The sequence below is a fragment of the Chrysochloris asiatica genome, unplaced genomic scaffold (genome assembly GCF_000296735.1).
Source record: "Chrysochloris asiatica unplaced genomic scaffold, ChrAsi1.0 scaffold00005, whole genome shotgun sequence".
In the NCBI taxonomy this organism is placed as follows: Eukaryota; Metazoa; Chordata; class Mammalia; order Afrosoricida; family Chrysochloridae; genus Chrysochloris; species Chrysochloris asiatica.
This window is the reverse complement of record NW_006408523.1, coordinates 3,086,428-3,108,472: the sequence shown is the minus strand read 5'-3', so window position 1 is coordinate 3,108,472 and position 22,045 is coordinate 3,086,428. Positions and strand designations below refer to the sequence as shown.

General features: G+C 44.4%; 1 protein-coding gene across 1 annotated transcript in view; it reads left to right on the top strand.

The window, feature by feature from the left end:
• The window catches only part of FLT1 (fms-related tyrosine kinase 1), a 183,446-nt gene that overhangs the window by 87,878 nt on the left and 73,523 nt on the right, over window positions 1–22,045 (top strand). The window contains exons 12-14 of the mRNA XM_006832043.1: window positions 6,868–6,976; window positions 13,926–14,234; window positions 18,763–18,909. Coding sequence (XP_006832106.1) covers window positions 6,868–6,976; window positions 13,926–14,234; window positions 18,763–18,909 — 565 coding nt within the window. The remainder of the gene's footprint in view (window positions 1–6,867; window positions 6,977–13,925; window positions 14,235–18,762; window positions 18,910–22,045) is intronic.

Genomic DNA, 22,045 nt, shown 5'->3' with positions numbered 1-22,045 from the left:
CATGGACTTTGATTTCTCCCTGAAACATTTACAAGGAAGCTATATTAGAAACATCCCGAGATTAAAATCATTGTTCCATATATAGATGCTTTAAAAACTGACTCCTGGAAATTCGGCTGAATTACCCATCATCCCACCCATTCCATTCCGTGAGGCACGACCCCATTGTATCACTGAGTTACTAATGCTTCGTGAAAAGGGAAGGAAGGAAGATGTGTGAGTAAACTTCAGACTTACAGGACCTGACTGGTTTTTATGAGTGCCCATGGATCCTATGAGAGCCCAGAGAATGGACTTTAGCATGTTTTTCGAATCTCTGAATCCTTGAGGTGCTTGCAAGGCAAATGGAGGCTAAAAATTATAAAACCTGGTGTGGCACTCAACTGCCATCCACAAGGTCGGTGGTTCAACCAGCTGCTCCTTGGAAACTCTAAACAGGGTCATTATGAGTTAGAACCAACTCGATGGCACTTAACTACAACAGCAACTTTCTAAGTTTCTTAAGAAGAATCTGTCTCTTCCCATAAACCGACCTCCTTGATCAGGTGAGACAAGAGGGCTCCCTGGAACCACTGTCCTGAGATACTGTCAAACCAGAAGCCAAAAGTAAAGCCCTGAGTTCACCTTGTAGCTAAACAGCAAATCAGTTAAAAAAATAATGAGTATCCTGGGGGTGGCACTATAGGATAAGCACTGGATGCTAACCACAGATAAGTGGTTCAAACTCACCAGCTGCTTTTCAGAACCCCTACACAGGGTCACTATGAGTTGGAACCAACTCAGTGGCACTTTACACCAATGTAAGCACTGTACTCCTTTAAACAGTCCCCTCGATGAGACCAAACAGTACTTTAAAACAACGATGGTACTGTAAGGGGACAGGGAAACTAGAGTAATGAAAATGGAGCCATCAGATTTAAAGATCATCGGCATGCCCACACATTATGAGGATTGGAGCCAACGTCCCCAATCGGCTTGTGTCAAAGGAAAACTAAACTGCTGGAGATGACGTCACCAAAAACACAATCTTTTTATTTTTTAATGAATCCATCTCTGTAAAATCAATTTAGGCTGGAACCACCCCACCCCACCCCACCCGGCCAAAGGCTGCTAATTCCAACCACAGAATCATCTAAGCTGCAGGTTGATGGGTACATGTAAAGAGAGGCTTTTGTTGTGAGTTGTAAGTGGATGTGGAAAAACTCTGCCATTTCCCCTCTTCTAAGCTCTGTCCTGGTGTGCCACTGGGAGCTAATGCGCTGAACTGCAAAGTCAGTTTGAGGTCAGCGGTTCAAACTCACCAGCTGCTCCTTGGAAAGCCTATACAGAGTCGCTATGGGTCGAAACAGACTTGACCGCATTTAGCGACAAGAAGAAGCTCTGTACAATAGGCATAGGATTGTGAACCACACGGTTGGTGGTTCGAACCCACCAGATATTCTTGGAGAGAAAGATGAGATTTTCTGCTCACACAAAAATACACAGCCTCGGAAACATACAGGGTCGCTATGAGTTGGAACTGACTCAACAGCACTTAACAACAACTGATGTGAAAACCTGGATTTCTCATTTTATTTTAGGACTTCTGCTTTCTTATTCTTCTTCCCTCTTTTAGAAAGTGGAAACTAATAATGCAGGCACCCTTGGCTGTCCCTTTGGGTGCCCTTTTATCAAAGAGAAGACTGCCAATTCAGATACACACTGCAACTCAGCTTTGTGGCACTTCCTCTTTGAAAGTCTTAAGCTGGTGTTTGGTGACTCAGCTGTTAGGCTATTTTGAGTCTCTTTTTTTTCTTGAAACAATAATATTTGGTATTAGGCATTTGAGCATGGATTTGTGCCTTTTGTCTCATTTGTTGCATAGGTCACACACTGAGACCTACTGCCCATTGAGAAATTGCCTTCCAGTCCGGCCAGACCGCACTGACCCACACACCACACTTAAGTCCCTGTCTTGAAGTCTGTAAAATGGGTACACTTCAATGGTCAAAATGAACATATGTCTAAACATACTACTTTAAAATGTACAAAGGGGCTTCAAAGAAATCCCTGAGCAAATCCTGTTATCTTTTAATGCCAATTTCCATGAAGTTTTTGAAGCTCTCTTGTATATTATCTGGGAGAAGAGAAAAACCAAAACCCATTGTCTCCGAGTGTATTCTAACTCATAGTGACCCTATCGAGGGTTTTGAGACTGTAAATCTTTATGGGAGCAGACAGCCTCGTTAATCTCCTTCACAGGGCTGGTGAGTTTGAACCGCTGACCTTGTGGTTAACAGCCCAGTGTCTAACCCACAGTGCCACCACATAATTTTTCGTACAGTTGATCACAGGATTTAAATTATTTCACTTTATTTTAAGAAATGCTCTCCTTAATCATGGTATTTTCATCTGTCAGTCAGATTTTTCAAACCACGTTGATAGTGTTTGCCTTGAAAACCAGCTGGCAGAGTGTGTGTTTGTATGTGTGTGTGTCTGTGTGTGTAAAACCACCACGAAAGAAGGAAGGGAGAATTTCTATACACAGTTGAATTAGCTTATATGACTCATCTCTGGCAATTCGAGAGGAGATTCTCAAGGAGAAACCCAATCCAAAGAGTAAACACAGCTTTACCAATAGATTTATGTTTTAAGGCAAGAGTCACTTCAGCACGGAGTTTAAGAGCAGAGGTACTAAAAGGCATGAATTCAGCCTGGGTCTATTTGCGGCCCTGTTGGGAAAGTCACTAACTTCTATGATTCTCAGCTGCTGTTCTGTACGAGAGGCAACAGGGTCCACTTTGTAGGGCTTTGGGGGACCCTAGATGAGATAATGTCTGTGAGGTGCCCTACTGGGCTACATGCAGGAACCCAAGAACAAAAAAAATACCATTTTCCATGTCATTTTCGACTTTGATTTTAATAGGGACTGTGATGGTAGGTGAGACTTTCTGGTGGCAATGTGGGTTAAGTGTTGGACTGCTTTTCAAATCCACCAGCAGTTCAAATCCACCAGCTGCTCCATGGGAAAACGATGAAGCTGCATGCTCCTGTACAGATTTAGTGTTAGAATCCCCAGGAGAGCAGTTCTAGTGTGTCCTACAGCATTGCTAGGAGTCAGAATTGTCCTCCTAGTGGCTGTAGGTTTGGGTTTGGTTTGATGAAGGTGTATTGTCCAGGTGTTAAAGGGGAGACGCAGTGTCCACTCTTAGTCAGCTTGAAGGATGGTGACAGAGAAGACTTCTTTATCTGAGGATCAAATAGGCCCATTAACCTCTCTTGTAGAAAAACATTCATGCAAACAAGCGGAGGAGGAAGTGTGTGGAAGGGAGCTCAGGCCTCTGTGTATACTTTGAATCACTGATCTTCCTAAGAGGTGGGGGATGAAAACTTTTGGATTATTATTTCCTTTTAACTGCTGTATTACCCACGGAAGAGTCATGAAAGCAAGAGGACCAGACAGAAGGGAAGCCTGTGAGTAGTAGCATGAAAGGAACGACTAACCTGGTGGCAGCTGGAAAGACGGCACAATCATATAAAACTCATTTCCCGGAGGAGGAAACTGAATACGTGTCCACCTCCGTTCCCAGGAGACCAGAAGCTCTGGATGGTGCCCAGCTACCATGACTGAAAGGCCTGATCAAAGATTCTAGAGAAACAGCCTGACCCAGAGGGGCCAAATGCAGAACAAAATTTCAAATTCTCATGAACATTTTTTAAAATCAGGGAAGTTGGATGAACCCCGCAAAACTGCTACCCTGAAATAATCTTTAATAAACCTGTAGCCAACACTATCCACCAAAACCTTCCCAAATTGCTTATATTCATTAGAAAGTAGGCCTGCTTTGAGCGTTGTGAGAAATATCTATGTGAGATCAGACTGAGGCTGGCTGGGGTGTTTAGGACACACTGCACTTAAGAGGACAGTAGTGGCGGAGTGTGGACCTAGTAGCGAAAACGGTGGTACCACCTGACAGATGTAGCCATGTGGAAATTGCTGAGATGCTGTATCTTTGGATGTGCAGATGTAAACCCACATAAACCATCATTTTTTTTCAAAACTGATCCCTTTATTTTCTCTGAGGAACTCAAACTCAGCTGCTTCTGAGAAGTCTCCCAGAGAATCAGAACCAAGGAGTCCACATGGTCTCTCCCTCACTCTGGAGAAACGTTCTTGTCTCCTGTCAGCATTTGGAGGCCCAACCTTCCTTGGCGATCTCCATGCGTCTTTGCGTCAATCTTCCTGTGGATCCAGGAACTTCACAGTGCAGTCCATAGAGAAAATGACAGAGAATTTGAAGCAACAGACCTGTAAACTAAAACACAACATAACTTCTTGTTAAGTGCCATCAAGTCAGTTTCAACCCATAGTGACGACGTATAGGGTTTCTGAGGAGCAGCTGGTGAGCTCGAGCCACCGACCTTGTGGTTCAAACAGACTTTGCAGTCCAGCGCATTAACCCACAGCGCCACACCAGGACTCGAGAAAAGTACATAGATCCAAGTAAAAACAGCCCATAGGTCGGCAGGACAAAACTAGGAGCGTCTCTTTTTTTGGTCTTCCTGATCTGGAGATCAGAGACATTTATTGGCTAGCGGAGCGTTAGTAAAGGGACGAGCACCTTATTTGTTGTTGTTGGGTGCTGTTGACATGCCATGTGACATAGAAGTACTTCATAGTCATGGTAGCTAGGCAGTCATTACGGGAGCAGAACTCCTGGTCTTACTCCCAAGGAGCTTCTAGGAGATTGGAACCGCCAGACTTTAGGTTAGCGGCTGAGCACTTAAGCAATGCGCCACCAGGGCTCATTCATACATTATTTGGTGGTGGTGGTGATGTGCCGTGGAGTCGGTTCCAACTCACAGCGACCCCCCTCTAGGGTTTCTGAGGCTGTAAATCTTTACGGGAGCAGAAAGCCTCATCTTTCTCCCACGGGAATGAATGATAATCTCGAACTGCTAACGTTGAGGTTAGCAGCCCGATTTGTAAACCCTGTGCTACCAATTTAGCAAGTCTGAAAAACGTTAGGATCCTGCCCAGTGACCAGACCACTTAGTGAGTTGATGTTCCTCATCCTGGAGAGTCTTTGGAAAGGTGACCCCATTAGTCTGAAAGTGTCACCTCAGCCTCTACAGCCAGGGACCAGTGATTCCAGGAGACAGTTTGTGAAGATGTATAAGTAGCTGAATGGGCTTTGTTTTGAAATTTTAAGTATGAGAAATTTACTAGTTTCTTGCATTTTTTCATATATAATAGTACTGATTACTGTTTGGGGTTTATTTGGCGGGTTTTTTTGTAAGACTGGGTTAATAATTCTTGAATATTTGTTTTGTATTGCTCGTTTTTCTATTAAGAGAAGACAAGGCCCCAACCTTTAAACTGTATAAAATATCATGCGTTCTTTTCATTATTTTAGGATGTCGCTTCAAGGTCATGTAAGCTTGACCTCTAACTTGTGAAAGAGCAATCCTAAAATTTAATCGGACAATATTTTTGTTTTCCTCTGTGATCTTTTCTGTCTTCATGTCTGAGACGCAGAATTGCCAGAACAGAACTGAGAATTAAGTCATTCACACAAGTCCACACACGACAACCACAATGAACTTTCCTGCCTCTGGTCTCCCTCAACACCATTTGGGACTACCTACCCCATTTGGTCCTGGTGTGGTGCTGTGGGTTAATGCGCTGGACTGCAATATTGGTGTGAACCACAAGGTTGGTGGTTCAAGCTCACCAGCTGCTCCTTGGAAACCCTTTATAGGGCCGTTATGAGTCGGAACCAACTCGATGGCACTTAATAACAACAACAACAATTCCATTTTGAGGCATCCTGGTGTTGGTGCTGTGGGATAATTCAGTGGACCTCAATGTTGTTTTGAATCACAAGATCAGTGGTTCAAATTCGCCAGCCACTCCTCAGAAACCCTACACAGGGTCGCTATGAGTCAAAACCAACTTGACAGGCACTTAACAACAACAACAACCCCATTTCTGAGTCCTGGTGTGGCGCCACAGGATAATGCACTGGACTGCAAGGTCAGTTTGAACCATAGTGTCCATGGTTCAAGTTCACCAGCCGCTCCTTGGAAACCCTGTGCAGGGTTTCTGTAAGTCAGAACCAACTCGACCGCACTTAACAACAACAATCCCATTTTGATGAGGCACTGGAGGGTAAGCAATGACTGCTAGCCGCAAGGTTGATGGTCCAAACCCACCAGCTGCTCCTCGAAAACCCTATATAGGGTCGCTATGAGTTGGAACCCAGCACTTTGCTCCAACTACCATCACGGTTTTTTAGCACATTAAGAGAGTCCTGATGTGGCGCTGTGGGCTAATGTATCAGACCACAAAGTCATTTGAACTGCAAAGTCGGTGGTTCAATCTCGCCAGCTGCTCCTTGGAAACCCTATACAGGGTACGGCACTTAACAACAACAACAAGAAGGAAATAACTCAGCCAGCCTGTGTCTTTGTCCTTGCTCCTGACCCCAGGTCACCCATACTGTAGGGAAGGGAAGGCCGGGCCCTCACCTGTCCCTCTCAGTGAGGTGGAGTTGAGCACCTCCCATCATTTAGGGCACGCAGCCCTGTGCCTCCGGCTCTGGTCTGTAATCGTTACACCGGCAACAGGAGATAAATAACCCTGAAACCCTCATAGGAGTCGGATGCCATAGGCCCCGATCTCCTGAGGACCTGCTTTCCTGTTATTTTTCCATTCTTGCTGGGGCTTCACACGGCGACAGCTGTCTGGTTACCGCCACCACCAGGGCAGACTGTCTTTGCTGAATGAATGGAATGGTTGCATCCTATCAGCCGTCAGAGGTTTCTTAAGGATGTTGGAATGGCTCTTCCCCCTGTTGCTGGCTAAAGTTTCCTTTTCTTTTGCAGACGGCTAGCACCTTGGTTGTGGCTGACTCTAGAGTTTCTGGAATCTACAGCTGCATGGCTTCCAATAAAGTAGGGACTTTGAAAAGGAACATAAGCTTTTATGTCACAGGTAAGTCAAGTGACAGACACCAGGAGAAGAGTCCACTCACCTCCGTCTCTCCTCCATCCTGTTTGCTTTTACTACAGCTATGCTTAAGCAGTCTTTATCTGACACACACACACACACACACACACACACACACACACACACCACTCCATAGAATTGTCAGACCTTGAGTGCCTTCATCCTTGCTCTCAGGAACAGAATTCTTCAACATCCTTGCATCTCCTAAAGAGTTATTTCCCTGAATTCTCTTAAGAGTTATTTGTGTACAAGGGGGGAAGGCGAGCTTCAAAAAGTTTGTAGAAAAATTCCATTCTTTTCATACCATTTTTCCCATGGACTTTTTGAATCCCCCTCGTATGTCTCCTCCCTGGGCGAACTGTGAATAGAGATGGTGGCATTCCTTTATTGAACTCGATTCAGGACTGAGCGCAGAGACTAACATACGAACTCTTCAGACAGGTGTTCACTAACTATCATGGGAACTATAACATGACATGTGATACAATAACATGATTGTTTTTATTTTAACTACGAAGCTAATTGTTTCGCCACGTAAGTAGTTTCAACTGAAACCTGAAACTGAACCTTGTTTTCAGTAGTAAATATGCTCTCTTCTGGGAGCATTTAAATACGTTAGCCTTCTACTTGGTGGTCACTGCAAGTCTTTAAGCTTCCAAGATACACAGGTGACACTCCCTGGGTCCCTCTATGGGCACAGGAAGGAAGTCCGTAGCTCAAAGTATAAAAACAATTGCCTGGCTCCATACTCCCCCAATTTCTGAGGAAACCTAGGTGGCCTGCCAACTCTCTGGAAACTTTGCACTGCATGGGGCAGGCTGCAGCAGTTGCTTAGAATTTTCCAGAAAGAAATAAGAATGTCTGGTTGCATGAGACCTGGGGTCCTCAGATCTCTGCATGACCCAGCCCCTGAGAAGCAGTGCCGTGGGAGACAGCCATGAGGAGACTCCCAGAGAACGTCACCGGATGGCTCCCTCCCTCCTGTTACGGATGCGAAGAGAGCAGGGGACAGTTAAAGAGAGGGACACAGCTGAGCCCGCCACGCCAACTCAACCACTGTGGTCTCAGATCAGGGAATTGTAAGGAGGAAGTATCTATGTGTCTGCAAATCCCTTTATGGGAAGGGGGGATTCAGGGAGAGATGTCAAAGAGTTTGTTTACAAATCAGTCTCATGATTTGGATTCATCCTTGTGTGAGGGGGGCTTCAAAACAGTTCATGGAAAAATGAAAGGAAGAAAGAATGGAATTTCTCCATGAACTTTTTGAAGGTCCCTTGCATTTAAGCTGGGAATGAGTTAGCACCTAAATCCATAGCCACTCTCTCACCCAGATTACTGTCCCCTCAAATTGAGCAACTCCTGTTCTGTTCTGAATGGGTAGCCACCATGTTGGTGGAAGTCCAGTGAGTACTAGTGTAGGGTAAGTGCTGGACTGCTAACTACAAGGTCAGTGGTACAAACCCATCCTTGGAAACCCTATTCAGAGTTGCTATGAGTGGAACCGACTTGAGTGCACACCACTACCACCACGGCTGTTAAGCAGGACACTTCAGCTCTGTGCTGGGCACTTGAAGAGCCATCAGTATAATGTTCTAGCAACCAAGAAACAAGAAATATTCCATCCAACTGTCTTAGTATTAACATGTATGTGCTGAAGTAATGTCATGGAAGCTATCGTTTCAATATGCAATCAAATCAAACAGACCAGATCCAGTTCTCCAATTTCATTAGCCATTCCTCAAGTGCTCCGTAGGCATTGTATTGGAGAGTATGGCTCTAAGCCTCTAAGGAGGAAGCCAGGCTTGAGGTAACTCTTTGGGGAGGACAGAATCAGAATGGGCTGAGAGAAGAGGACAGCCTTCCTCTGCCATTTCCAGAGCCAAGGCAAGCGTTTCAAAGGAGGCCCACAAACCGTATATCTAACCACTTCCAAGTGTTAAATGAAGCTCACAAGCTGCTAAATGTGTTCCAACTTCCTGCAGACTACTGTACCCCCATGGTGAACCCACAGACTGAGAATTTGGGGGCTTCTCAGAGTTCCCCGGCAGCATGGAGCAGCACCTGGTCATGTAGAAGGAACTGACCCCTGGCTCACCTGCCTTCTCCTCCCTAGCCTACACATTCCCACTGTCCACACTTGGGCCAACAGTCTTCCCTCGGCCACTGCGCACACTGAGAAGCAGGCTTGTCACTGGGCCAACGGACCACTTGCTTGAGATTGTTTGAAGAGGGACTATGGGATTCCAATTAGCCCTACCACCATTTGTCAGTGGGACCCTACAGGGGCACAGCTGTAATACAGCCATGAAAGGCTCAGGTTAGGGTGCTTCATGCCTGGGGCTGAGGGAAGAATTGGACAAGGATGTGCTAAGACTGACCATTTCCTTCTTGCCAAGAGGTTCATTGCTGCTCAGAATTAATTACAGCGCCCATGTCTTGCCTAGCCCAGTTTTTAATAGCTGCATCCGATTTCTGTGTATGACGCTGTTGTCAAAAGAGTCCCAGGCAGAAATCCCTCCGCTCACCAGCACAGTTTGTGGTTTGTTTCTACACGAGCCCTTAAAAAGGAATTGTCGTTGTTAAGTGCTGTCAAGTCTGTTCTGCTTCATAACAATGCTGTACAAGGTTTCCAAGGAGTGGTTCATGGGCTTAAACTGCAGATCTTACAGTTAGCAGTCCACTGCTTATTCTGCAGCGAATTAAAGGGATTAGGAGCATGTAGTTTGAACATACCTATTTGAACATACATACTTCCCTGGAAATTCAGGAGCTTTACAGCTGAGCACAAATTGAACCCCTCAAGCCCAGTCACCTGGCTTAGGCTTGCTCCAAATTTCAGATGCTCTCCCTCCTACCGGATCACTGTGAGCCAGAATCAACTCAATACAGTGGCTTTGGGTTGGTTTGGGGAAGCTCTGTTTCTGATAACGGATCTTAGGAATTATGTTCACACTTGTGTTTGTAAATGAATTCTTCTCTTCTTTCTTTGTTTCTCACTCACATCTTTGTCCCACCATATAGTCTTCTTAGAGGTGGGATGAAGACGTTCTTAGGCATGGTGCCCCTTTCGTGTTCGTTTTCTGAGCGATGAACTCTTCTTGCTTCCATGAAGGGAATGCTTTGAAAAGTGTTGGTAATGTAGTGGTTATGAGTCAGGTTGCTAACCTCACAGCCAGCAGTTCGAAACTACCAGCTGCTCCACGGGAGAAAGATGAAGCTTTCTGCTGCCGTAAAGATTTACCTTGGAAACCCTGTACAGGGTCGCTATGAGTCGGAACCGACTCCACGGCACGCAACCAACCACCACCACCACCAGTGGGGGCGGGAAGAACTCAGACAAGAATGACTGCACACTCAAAGCATGTTGTCCGTTGTCCCTGCTTCTTGATAACAGCAGCAGGATTTTCAAAATGTAAAAGTAAACAGAAAACTGTCGTTGCCTGAGTAAATAAATCTAGGTTTGGGTCTTTACAGAGTCCCATTTCAACCACGTTGCACTTCCTTAGAAAGCAGGACACTTTCAGTCGCCTCCCAGGTGAATGGAAACTGCTAAACCGTGACACCATTCCCATCCTCTGCTGGAGGGACTCAACTTGGGCATTTGCAGCTACTTGAAAGGGGCCCTGGTGGGGCAGTGGGTTAAGCGTCAGCTACTAACAGCATGGTTGGCAGTTCAAACCCACCGGCCACTCCACATGGGGAAGATGAAGCTGTTTGCTCCCGGAATGCTTGGCAGGTCTGCTCTGATGTGCAGGGTCGCTACGGGTTGGAATCAACCCCATGGCAGTGCGTTTGGTTTGCTTGTGAGCAACTCCTTGAAAGATGCACAGTTTCTAGTAAACACGGACTTTCTTTTTAAAGAACACTCTTCTAGTACTCCAGTGGAACTACATTACTCATGGAAACACGGGTCTTACTCCCACCAGATGCATGAGATCTCTGTCACTCCTTTCCATTTCTTCGCTGGTTTCTTTCATGAACTTAATCCACATGCACATCAAAATATCCGCGCTTTCAACACCCACTTTTGTAAGTGGGTGACTGTCACCTAGTCTTGGGCTGAATGTCACTTTCAAATAAGGGCTGATTCTTTGCCCTGGCATCTCCTCAGATGCCGGGGGTGTGAAAGATGCTAATTGATGATAAGGATGTTTGTGCCAAATCTGCAATAGAGACTTCACTAAAAGTGGGGGAAAGTTTCTTGTTCTCACGTTCACTAGAAGGCAATTCTTTCTTGGGTCTGCAGTTTCACTCAAGCTAAAAAAGACAAAACAAAATACCAACATGCATTAAGGGAAAATCCCTCTGCATTGTTCAATCACTGAGGACATTTTATTTATCATCTTGCCTGGATCCAAAAAAGATACCAAAGGGCCCTGTACTGAGAACTAGATCCACATCTCCAAGAGGCTATGTGGTAGCCCAAACCTAATTCCCTTCAGTGATGGCGTCCCCTGCCGAACAGACAGACCCCAGAACTGACTTGTTTCTTCTCTGTTCCAACGTGTGTGCTTTTGCTGTTTTGCTGGCATTCTGCGGGGTGATGGGTGTGTTCGCAGTTACTGAGGGTGAAACAGGAACATCTCTGCCCTCTCTTCCTGGTCTTCCAATGGCACTTAAATGCATTTTATTTTGAGATTCCTGGTGGTGCTTGGCAAAGATAAACAAAATCTTGCATCAGGGAACCTGTGAGCTATTTCCACAGGAAGTTTCAAATCACTAAAGTAAATAGAAGCTCTCTTCATGACCTCAATGGTGTTACTTGGGTTCATGGGTTCTAACGACCAGAAGGAGGTCTCATAAATAGAAACGCTGTGGTCTTTTAAGAAATGCTTCGATTGCCACCGGCACACGGTACATTGGCTCTAATATTTGTGCAGAAACTAATGGCGTGTGCCTTGCTTCTTGTGCCTGGAAAACGTCCCCAGTCAAAACAAGATGGCAAATGAGAGCTGGAGTTTCTGATGGTCCACTGCTGTGCTGAGGAGCACACTGGTTACATGCTTAACTACTAACTGAATGGCTAGTGGCTTGAACCCCCCAGCTGCTCCCCAAGAGAACAACCTGGTACTCAGCTCCCGTAAAGATGACAGCCTAGGAAATCCGATGAGGACAGAGTTCGACTCTGTCCCCTGGAGTCACTATACTCTAGGACACCTAACAACACCAACAGGGTTATGTTAAAAATGACTGTCAGCTGCAACTCCTCTCTTCTGGAACATTCTTAGATTTTCATCTTAAAAGCAGGAAAGCCTCCACTGGTCTCCTCTCTCTCCCAACCACTGACAGTTTCATAAGCCGCTGTGACCCACCGCTCCCAGGTTTCAAATGAATACTTGGCATTCCTTCAGACGTGACACTTTATAATAAAGCCAAAGTCTAACAAAATCAGAAAAAACAAGCAAAGTGAGATTTAGGAAAAGAGTTGATCTGACATCTAATTTTGGACTATTGTCCCCTTAAGGTTTAAAGGTTTCTTTATAGCTTTGTGTGCAGAGGATGATGATGATAATAATAGCACAACATAGTACTTTTCATCTTCAAAGTACTTTGCAGAATGTTGGCCCGGATTCTTTGCTCAAATGCAGATCACCACCAGTAAGTAGTGATGGGAAGGTTTGCAGAGCAGATACATTCAGGGGCTAGTAACCAGGATTTAAAAAAAATAGAAGTCCTTTGGGAAAACAGTCCAAAATGGCAACCCAAAAGTTAAAATGCCGGTCCCGGGTAGGAGAAGAACTTGGAGGCATAATGAAGGTGATTTGGAGGTGGTACGTGGCATTGGAGAAAATGGTCTTGCACGACTTTGTCACTCTTAGAAAGTGCTAAAAATGTTTCTGGGAATAAATTCAATTTCTTAAAAATGACTTTCCATGCACCCCGACCCCACTGTGGAATTGGGCAACTGTCTTTTAGACTGCTTGCCTGGATTGTCAAAGAAATCTTTGCTGTTTTCTACCCAAGTAAGTAAACTGGTTCATCTAACCCAGTGTGCCAGCAAAGACTGCTGGTGGCCATCTGAAACAGCAGTAAGAAGGACAGGAAATTCCAGAAAAGTCGTTGTTTTCCACTGGAAATGTTTAGGATGAAAGTCGGTTTGATTGGCATCAGGAAATCTGGCGCGTGCGTACGTGGGACTTACTAGTCTCCACTGTTGTGCGTAGGGTCGCTATGAGTTGGGAGCTCTGGTAGTGTAGTGGTTACGAATCAGGCTGCGAGTCGCAAGGTCAGCAGTTCGAAACTACCAGCGGTTCCACGGGAGAAAGATGAGGCGGTCTGCTCCCGTAAAGATTTACAGCCTCAGAAACCCTGTACAGGGTCGCTATGAGTCGGAACCAACTCCACGGTACATAACAACAACAACAACAAATCTCCACTTGCTTCCACTCAGCAGTCTATTCTGAATCATTTGGATCAGAAAAGCATCTTTAGTCTTTAGTACAAATGGTTCTTCATTATTTTGCCCACTTCCATTGCCCATTTCAACAGATAAAAGAATGGGAAACCTAGTTATCATCCCAAGTTAGGGGGAAATAAAATCCACTTTGAAGAGCATCTTTGGGCCAATGAGGAAAAAGTACCATCCTATCATACGTTGTTGACACAGTAGCTGCAACTGTGGGCTCAAACATGACAGCTGTGAGGATGACATAGTGTCCCCGTTCTGTTGTGCTGTGAGCCCCACGACACCTAACAACAACAACAGTAAGCATCTATCTTGTTTTGCATTTTCTGCCGCCTTTCTGAACGGCATGAACTTCTTTGCCTCTTACCTGCTGTGTTTGATCCATTTTCTCCACGTTAAAAGAGCAACGCTCCTTCTTGTAATGGCTAGGCTGAGAGAATTTGTGTTGGAATAGCTCTTCAGAGTCTAGAAGCATGAGACAACACTGCTTTTACTGTGAATGAAGTTCTTTCTTCTTTTGTTTTACAGATGTGCCCAATGGTTTTCATGTTCACTTGGACAAAACGCCCACGGAAGGCGAGGACCTGAAACTGTCCTGCACAGTTAACAAGTTCTTATACCGAGACATCACTTGGATTCGACTTCGGACCCTGAATAACCGGACCATGCACCATAGTATCAGCAAGCAAAAAATGGCAGTTGTCAAAGAGTACTCCACGACACTGAATGTGACCATCAAAAACGTTTCCCTGGAAGACTCAGGCACCTATGCCTGCCGATCCAGGAACGTGTTCACAGGGGAAGACGTTCTCCTGAAGATAGAAGTGACAATTAGAGGTGAGCACTGCAACAGAAAAGCTGTTTTCTCTCGGATCTCCAAATTTAAACGCACAAGGAGTGATTGTACCACACAAAGTAATGTAAAACATTAAAGGACTCGTTGACAAGTAAGAGTTGTCTCATATCATCTTGATTTCTTGTCACGGTTGCTAACTTTTCGGCTTCGAGGACATGCTCCTCCCAAAACTGAGTTTGGAGATGGTAGGAGTCCTACTGAGACCTCAGGGCTCTGCTCTCTGTGCCTGACGTGGTGCATCTTTGGATTTGGAGGGTCCCCTGCGCTTCATTTCTATGTCTGCTCTTTGCTGTCTTCTCCTGCTGATTCACGACAACAGGGGACTGGCTGACCCCTTTCCTTCCACTTTTGATGGCAACCGCTTGTTAACCTGTATGTTTCAAAGTGGCACGAACTGAACCATTTTAAACAGAGGCTGGGGTTCTGCCAAAGATGGACAATGAATACATTCATGTTCCAGCTCAGGACGAGTCCGGTTGAATCGGAGGTTCTTGTCAGGATCCCTGCCTGGTTGTATTTGTATTTTGGACTATTTCATCTGCTCTTGATTTGTAAATAGCACCTGGATAGAAAGTTATAATGCTTATTTATTTGAAAATGCTTTTTTTTTTTTTCTTTTTTTACATTAAGCACGTTGAGCTTAAACTGGAGTTCTTAAATTGGGTCCTGGGTGGGGGAAAGGGGTGGGCGGCGAATGTTGGTGTCATTCAGAAATGTCAAATGCTTTCTCATGAGCTGAAGGACAAAGGTCCAGTCAAATCAACCCCACTTTGCTCATCTCCTACCATTCTAAGTAGCTACCAGAGGGGTCCCGAGAAAGGCTTTCCCACTTAGACTGGCTGGCAGCATCTGAAAGTGGGCCAAGTCTTCATTTGAAATGTGCCTGTCCCCTCGTCATCCTTCCAAAGGACTTCACCGTGTAAAAATGATGACGTTCAAAAATGTACCATGTTCAGATTCATCCAGGAAGGTCAAAACCACCCTGCCCAGAGGTTTTGTGCTGTCTTCCCAGCGTCTGGTCGCAATGTGCCCATTTGAGAAAGAAAACAAGACCCACTTTCTCCATAAACAAAAGGTTTGTGGAGTTTCCCCAACATGGGGATTAAGAAAGAGCCACAGTACAAGAAATCGAACCCAAAGCCATTTAAAACAAAACCAAAACGTGTCTGTACCACGGAGAGGTTTGAGCAGGAGGTGACGCTCTCACCGATTACACTTGCATTGTTGACTGGTCGTTCTGTGTATGTAATTTACAAGCTGCAGGAAAACAAACCGTAAGGACCAAAATAGCATGGCCGTGAAGCAAAATGGCCGGGCGGTTCACTGGAAGGAGAGGTGGGGGTGGAGGGGAATAACTAGGACAGCTTTTCAGGCTTGGGAACTCACCAGATTGCTTCCTTCTGTAAGGAACAGGCTCTGTCCCACGGCTCCACTTGTCTTTCACGTGGGAATTGCTTTTGTCAAGTGTGAAAGAATAAACAATACCATTTCCCGCAGAATGCCAGTTCTGTAGCGCCCAAGCAGCTCTGAAAACAATTAGTCACCTGGAAGTTGTCAACCAAAGGGAAGAATAATCAATTGTATCTTACAATTTTACCTATAGCTCTTTGGCCTGGCGTCTTTTTGTCCTTACAAAGTCGGAGTGTGTGTGCTCCCTCAGGAAGCAGGCACTGCCTTGTTTTTACCCCTGGCTAAAACAGCAGATGGACCAATTTTGGGATTGCTTGTGGGAAACATGGTGAGATGGGCAGGCAGAATTTACTATTTCCTCCTTAAATTGGAACAAGCAACTTTAGCATTCACAGGAGATGACTTCTGTCAATTCCTTAGAGTAATTAATTATTCACTATATCATGAATCCCTTTCCAAAGAGTTTCAAAAAACAGAAAGAAATTATTGGACCTCCTTTTTTAGGAGGTGGGGAATGGAGTGGGAATAAAAGAGAAAAGGAGAAAAACACAAAAAACCTAATACGGAGAATAATTTAGAGGGAGTAGGGGATATGAGGCTGGATCCTTAGTCCCCATTCCAAGTGGAGAAGAGAAATGATGAAGATTTAGGGGACCTGGTGGATCATTGAAAAGTTAACCAAGAATCCAATGGGGTGCTATATCCTTGGCTATTCATAACCAGCAGAAATGTCCTGTTAGTCCTATGAAAGCAGATTCGTCACAATTTGAAGGGATCAGTCACACGGTTAAATTTTAGAAATCAGCTATCTACTTCAACCACGCAACTTAGGTTATCAAATACAATTTCAAAGTACTCGCTTCCAAGTGTCAAATTGTGTTACTGTCGTGTATAAAGTGGAAATTGATGAAATAGGATTCCTTGGATGGTTCGTGTACAAAATTGTTCACTTAGAAACTAGACAGAAATGAGAGTTTTTGCAGAAGAGAAATGGGTACAAAGGGGAAATATATATAGACATATATACATATATAAACTGTATACATGTCCATGAGAACCCTGTATTTAACAGACATCTATGTTTCTCCTGTCTGAAGTGTGTTGTATAGAAATAGCGCCTTTGGGAGAGCTTCGTGTTGTATTTGCTCAAATAAAAGGCCCTTTTATTTAATGTTAGCACCGTTTTCCAATACGCTTGTCAGGGAAACCCAAATGCTGCCTGAGGTGACGATGCTATCATTGGTAGCTCTGAAAATCATTTGGATGTTGTGAGCCTGTAATCAGACTAACTTGTGCTAAAGAGGCAGATGGGGCAGCCAGAGATTGTTTCATCATAGCTGTGCTAGGGGAAAGAATGGATTCGAAGTCTGACTGTGTGAACTGGAGCTGAGTTGGCAGGCGCCTGTCAAAGCCACTGAATAATAGTTGGAACGTGATGCTGTTCTTAACCACCTTACCACGTTTCCCTGGCGTGTATGGGCTCCCTGCTACTGAAAAATGTCAACGTGACGAGGCATGAACAAGTGACCAGAAATGGCAGGTTTCTGACAGACTAAGCAGAAGGTCAGCATGGGAATCTATTCATGGCAACTCTGCCTTTTAGGGGCAAGATAGAAGAGGGAAGGCAGGTGTACTGCAGAGGAGATGTGTCGTCATTTATTCCACCTTGGTGAGGAGAAGGTTGGATACATCAGGACACCCCCTTTAGCCCTGTGCTTGCCTTGAGGTTCCAGCCTGTATAAAATGAGAGGAGAATGAATCATACCCCAGGGAACCCTAAACTTCACGAGTTGTGTCTTACTTCTAACAGATGATAGCCCTGCCATGGTATTCATTGGTACTTCAACATGACATCAAAGTGATACAAGCGAGTTCTGGGTAACCTGGGTAACCGAGGACACTAATCCTGGTCCCTGTAGAGACAGGAGACAGGTTTGGGGCTCAGCAGACTCCCTCAGGTGCCATGGACTCTAACACCCAGGGATGTATCAGCTCTGTGGATCACGAGTCATTCCTCAGTGGGGTTCACAGCTGTAGGAACTAGATGAGGAATGAAGACAGGTCCGAGAAAGCCAGCTTCATTGAAACTCCTAATGTGTAGCTCTTAGTGATGCCTTTTGATTTCTGCTCCAGGATTTCTAACCAGGTTGGGGGGGTTCGGGAGGGATGATTTGGGAGGGCAGGAAAGATAGTAAGAGTTGATTTTTGCTCTTTTACCTTGGACATTTGGACCACTGATCCAGTACCCGCCTAACTAGAAAGTCTACTGATCAGCAGGACTGACTTTACTACTTAGTTAAATAGAGACACTGTACTCGCCGGGACTTTGTCTGTGTTGCTGTTTCTATGTAGGATTTTCATGTTGTGATGTATACATCCTAATGTATTAAATTCATTTTGTTGTACTATATTGGTTGGCATTTTATTGAAATAAATTGTATTGTATCATATGTGTATGTTTTAAGAGAAAATAATATAAAATATAATATTTGTGCTATTATATAGTGCAAAAATGACAGACCTGTGCCTTTGTCTCTTGAATTTAATTCTTTGGCCTTGCACTTGGGGAGGGAGCGGAGGCAAGAACTCGTCCCCGGTTGGGCCAGCTGTCTTGCGATTTAGGTTAGCGTCAGTTGAGTAACTAACACAAACACATCCTCACAAACACATGGATGAAACGACTCCCAAAATGATACAAGCCCAACTGTTAACAAATATGTGATCTGTTTCCATGAACACTCCTTACAAGCCTATATTCCAAATCATGCTTGTCACCTCTGCCTCCTAACATGGTGCACAAAGTCCCTGGGCTTTAGCAAAGCTGGCCCCCAAGAAGAGGAAGAAAACAAGTTGGAGATGTGAAAACAGAGAGTTTAGTTCTTGATCCCACTGTGTCCTCACAAAGTTCAATTTATTGTCGCAAATTCTCTGAGAGGGAGCAGCCTGTTAGTCATTAAATGAGAAATGCAGGGAACAAAGTACAAATGAGAACATGGGAGTTGGGTTTTGTTACTTCTCTACTTCTGTCAAATGTCAGTGTGCGCATCCCGTGAGAGGATTAAACTGATGATGTAACCACAATCCCCTTTCTTTCACTAGATCAGGAAACTCCACACCTCCTGAGAAACCTCAGTGACCAAACGGTGACCATCAGCAACTCTACCATTCTAGACTGTCACGCTAAAGGTGTACCAGAGCCTCAGATCACCTGGTTTAAAAACAATCACAAAATACAACAAGAACCTGGTAAGACATTTGTTTTTCCTTGCGCCTATACCTCTTATCCTTTCTCATCTCTCTCTTCCCCTCCCCTCCAGATCTCCTCCTCCTGGTAAATCCAGGGTCACTTTCACAGAGACTTGAAACCAACTTGGGCTCTGGTTCAGTCTCATGTCAACTTCCAATGAGGAATGCTCATCCCAGTTGTTACGCAGACTGTATTTCTAACCCTATAGAAAGATCCTTACAGAATCTATTCATCTGGAAGGCGGTTTTAGATCATGTGTTCACAAAACAAAGCTAAGAGCCACTTCGCAAATGTCAGAACTCACTTTGACAACTGGGAGTGAGGAATTTTTTTCCTGGCTTTTGAGGGCCAGCAGAGCTTTGAATATCTGCTGTATATAAAGTTAGGTTCAAAACTGGTGGTGTGGCACTGTATGATCAAAACTGGACTGAGAACCACAAGGTCGGCAGTTCAAACCCACCAGCTGCTCCTTGGAAGTTTATAGAGAGTCACTTTGAGTTGTAACTGACCCGATGACACTTGACAACATCAATATATAAGGATCAGGGAAGTCAATTTCTAGCCTTTATAGTTCATCTACACTAATTTTAGTCACAGTGCTGTACAGGGTCACTACGAGTCAGAACCGATTCAGAAGAACTTCGCAACAACAACAACAACAATCTTCGTGATCTGATCAGAATAGGAATATTTAGAATGGTCCTTGTCATAATGTTACAAAAACATCAAAACTAGACCAGTGGTTGTAGGTTTCTTTCAACAATGCATATTCATAGAAACACTGAGACGAGAGGCTTTGCAGTAGCTGCTGGCGGACACAATTAGAAACTTGGACCACTTGGGGGCGCTGTGTTCGCTGTGGTGGAGTCTGGCTCACGGTGACCTGTGTGTCCAGTCGAACTTCTCCTCAGGACTTCTAAAGCTGCATCCTTTCCAAGGTAGATCACCAGGTTGTCTTCTGAGATGATCCGGATGGATTCGAACTACCAATCTTTAATCTAGTATCGAAGCACTTAACCCAGTCTCCTAGGGAATCAAACCCACTGCCATCAGGTCAATTCTGATGCATTATGCCCTGTGTAGGGTTTCCAAGGCTGTAAATCTTTATGGGAGCAGACAGCTTCATCTTTCTTCAGAGGAGCAGCTGGTGGGTTTGAACCACCAACCTTGTAGTTAGTAGCCCACCACCTGACCCACAGCACCAGGGGGCTCCTGTTGTTGTTGTTAAGTGCCATCGAGTCGGTCCCGACCCATAGCGACCCTGTGTAGGGTTTCCAAGGAGCAACTGGTGAACTTGAACCACCAACCTTACAGTTCAAGCAACTTTGCTGTCTGATGCATTAGCCCACAGCGCCACAGACTCCTAGTAAGGTTTAAATGAGTTGGCATAACTAAATTGGTCTATCAAAAGAACCCATTGCTGCTGAGTTGGTTCCAACTCACAGAGGCCATATAAAACAGAGTAGCACTGCTCCGTAGTATTTCCAAGACTCTGTAAATCTTTATAGGAGCTTAACAACCTCTCCTTTCTCCCTTGGAGCAACTGGTGAGTGTGAACTGCTTAGTGAATGCCACCTTCTGACCCATCTCATTTCAATAGAAACTAGCCAGTGAGCTGTCCAATATCCGTTGGGATGGTGTTAAAGGATTTCTTCAATAAGTCAGCTCAAGTGTCAAACAACTAGACATAGAGATACCTTTCTAATATACTACTGTCCGCATTTACTGAGCTCAACTACTCTTACATTTTGGTTGTTGGTATTTGATCTCTCCCTCTTCCCTTCATTCACTCTTTAAAATTATTATAGCCTTTTGGAAATAGATTTCTTATGTGTTTATCATGTTTATAAAAGCTCATATGCAATAGTCTCACTTTGGGCAGCAAATGCAGAAACTAACAAACTAGGTTTCATCACTACAACTCTGACTTTCATATTTAATAGATGTTCTTTTAGAATACCAACTCTGTGTGGTGGGTCTTTCTTTACACTGTGAATAGAGATTACAGGTAAACCAAGTGGTAGTCTGTGACTCATTGGTTGCTTCAAAACTGAGCTGAAATTAACAATCTACCCTGAGGCCAGAAGAACTAGATGGTGCCTAACCGTCACTATTGACCATTCTGACCAGAGTCATGTTAGATGTACAGAAGAGAAAAATGTGGAACTGAGCGCAGATTCTTTAAAAAGTCTTGTCTTTTTATATCAGTTGAGACTGAAGGACTCCCTGAGACAGTTGTCGTGAGATACACTCCAAACCTTAAACCAAAATTATTCTTTGAGATCCTGTGTTAGCTAAATAACAGATTGGATTATAAAATAAAACCTTTGAAAAAAACCCCAAAAAACCAATGATAAGAAATCAGATGGTCAAAAATAACTCTAAAGCAAAGATGGAAAGGTAAGTGGAGGTGGGGAAACTAGAGCACTGGGAACTATTTCAACAGGAGGAATGAATGAGAACAATGACTATGGAAAATGTCACCAACATCATGGAATAATTTGCATAGAAATTGCTAAATGGAAAACCTAATTGGTGGTATAAACTTTCACCTTAAACACAATAAAATGCTTTTAAAAAAAAAAATGCTTGAGGAAAAAACTCAAGATCATACCAGGAAAAGCCTTTGGAATGCAGGACTGAGTTTTTTAAAAAATGCTCAGGATAAACTACTTCCTTTAGGGACCAGAAGTGTATCTTCTATAGGAGAGCTGGCAACACAAAGAGAATTTCTATTCGGAGAGGATTTCAGTGATCTGGGTTCATTGATTGGCTGTGGCCGGTGATCATTGTTACAAGTTGAATGACATCTTGCCCCAGTCCAAACAAAATAGGGGAGAGGAAACTGTGCACGCGGGAACGCACACGCTCAGAACAAGCGGCCATAACGCTCCTGCTGAAATAACGAGGGTGGTTGGGGCCAGTTCCCTCCCTTCTCATTTCCTTTCCAGAAAAGGAAGAAAAAAAAAAAAAAAAAAGAGAATATTGTCCAAGAGTTGTTGGAAGAAAACTTCCCTAACATAACAAAAAGCAAGAAGATAAAGTAGTAAATTGTTGGGCCAAAGGGCACCAAGCAGGAACCAAAGGGTCCCTCAGCAGGTCCGGGAAAGCAGTGTTGGAAGCAGCCTCAGAGGG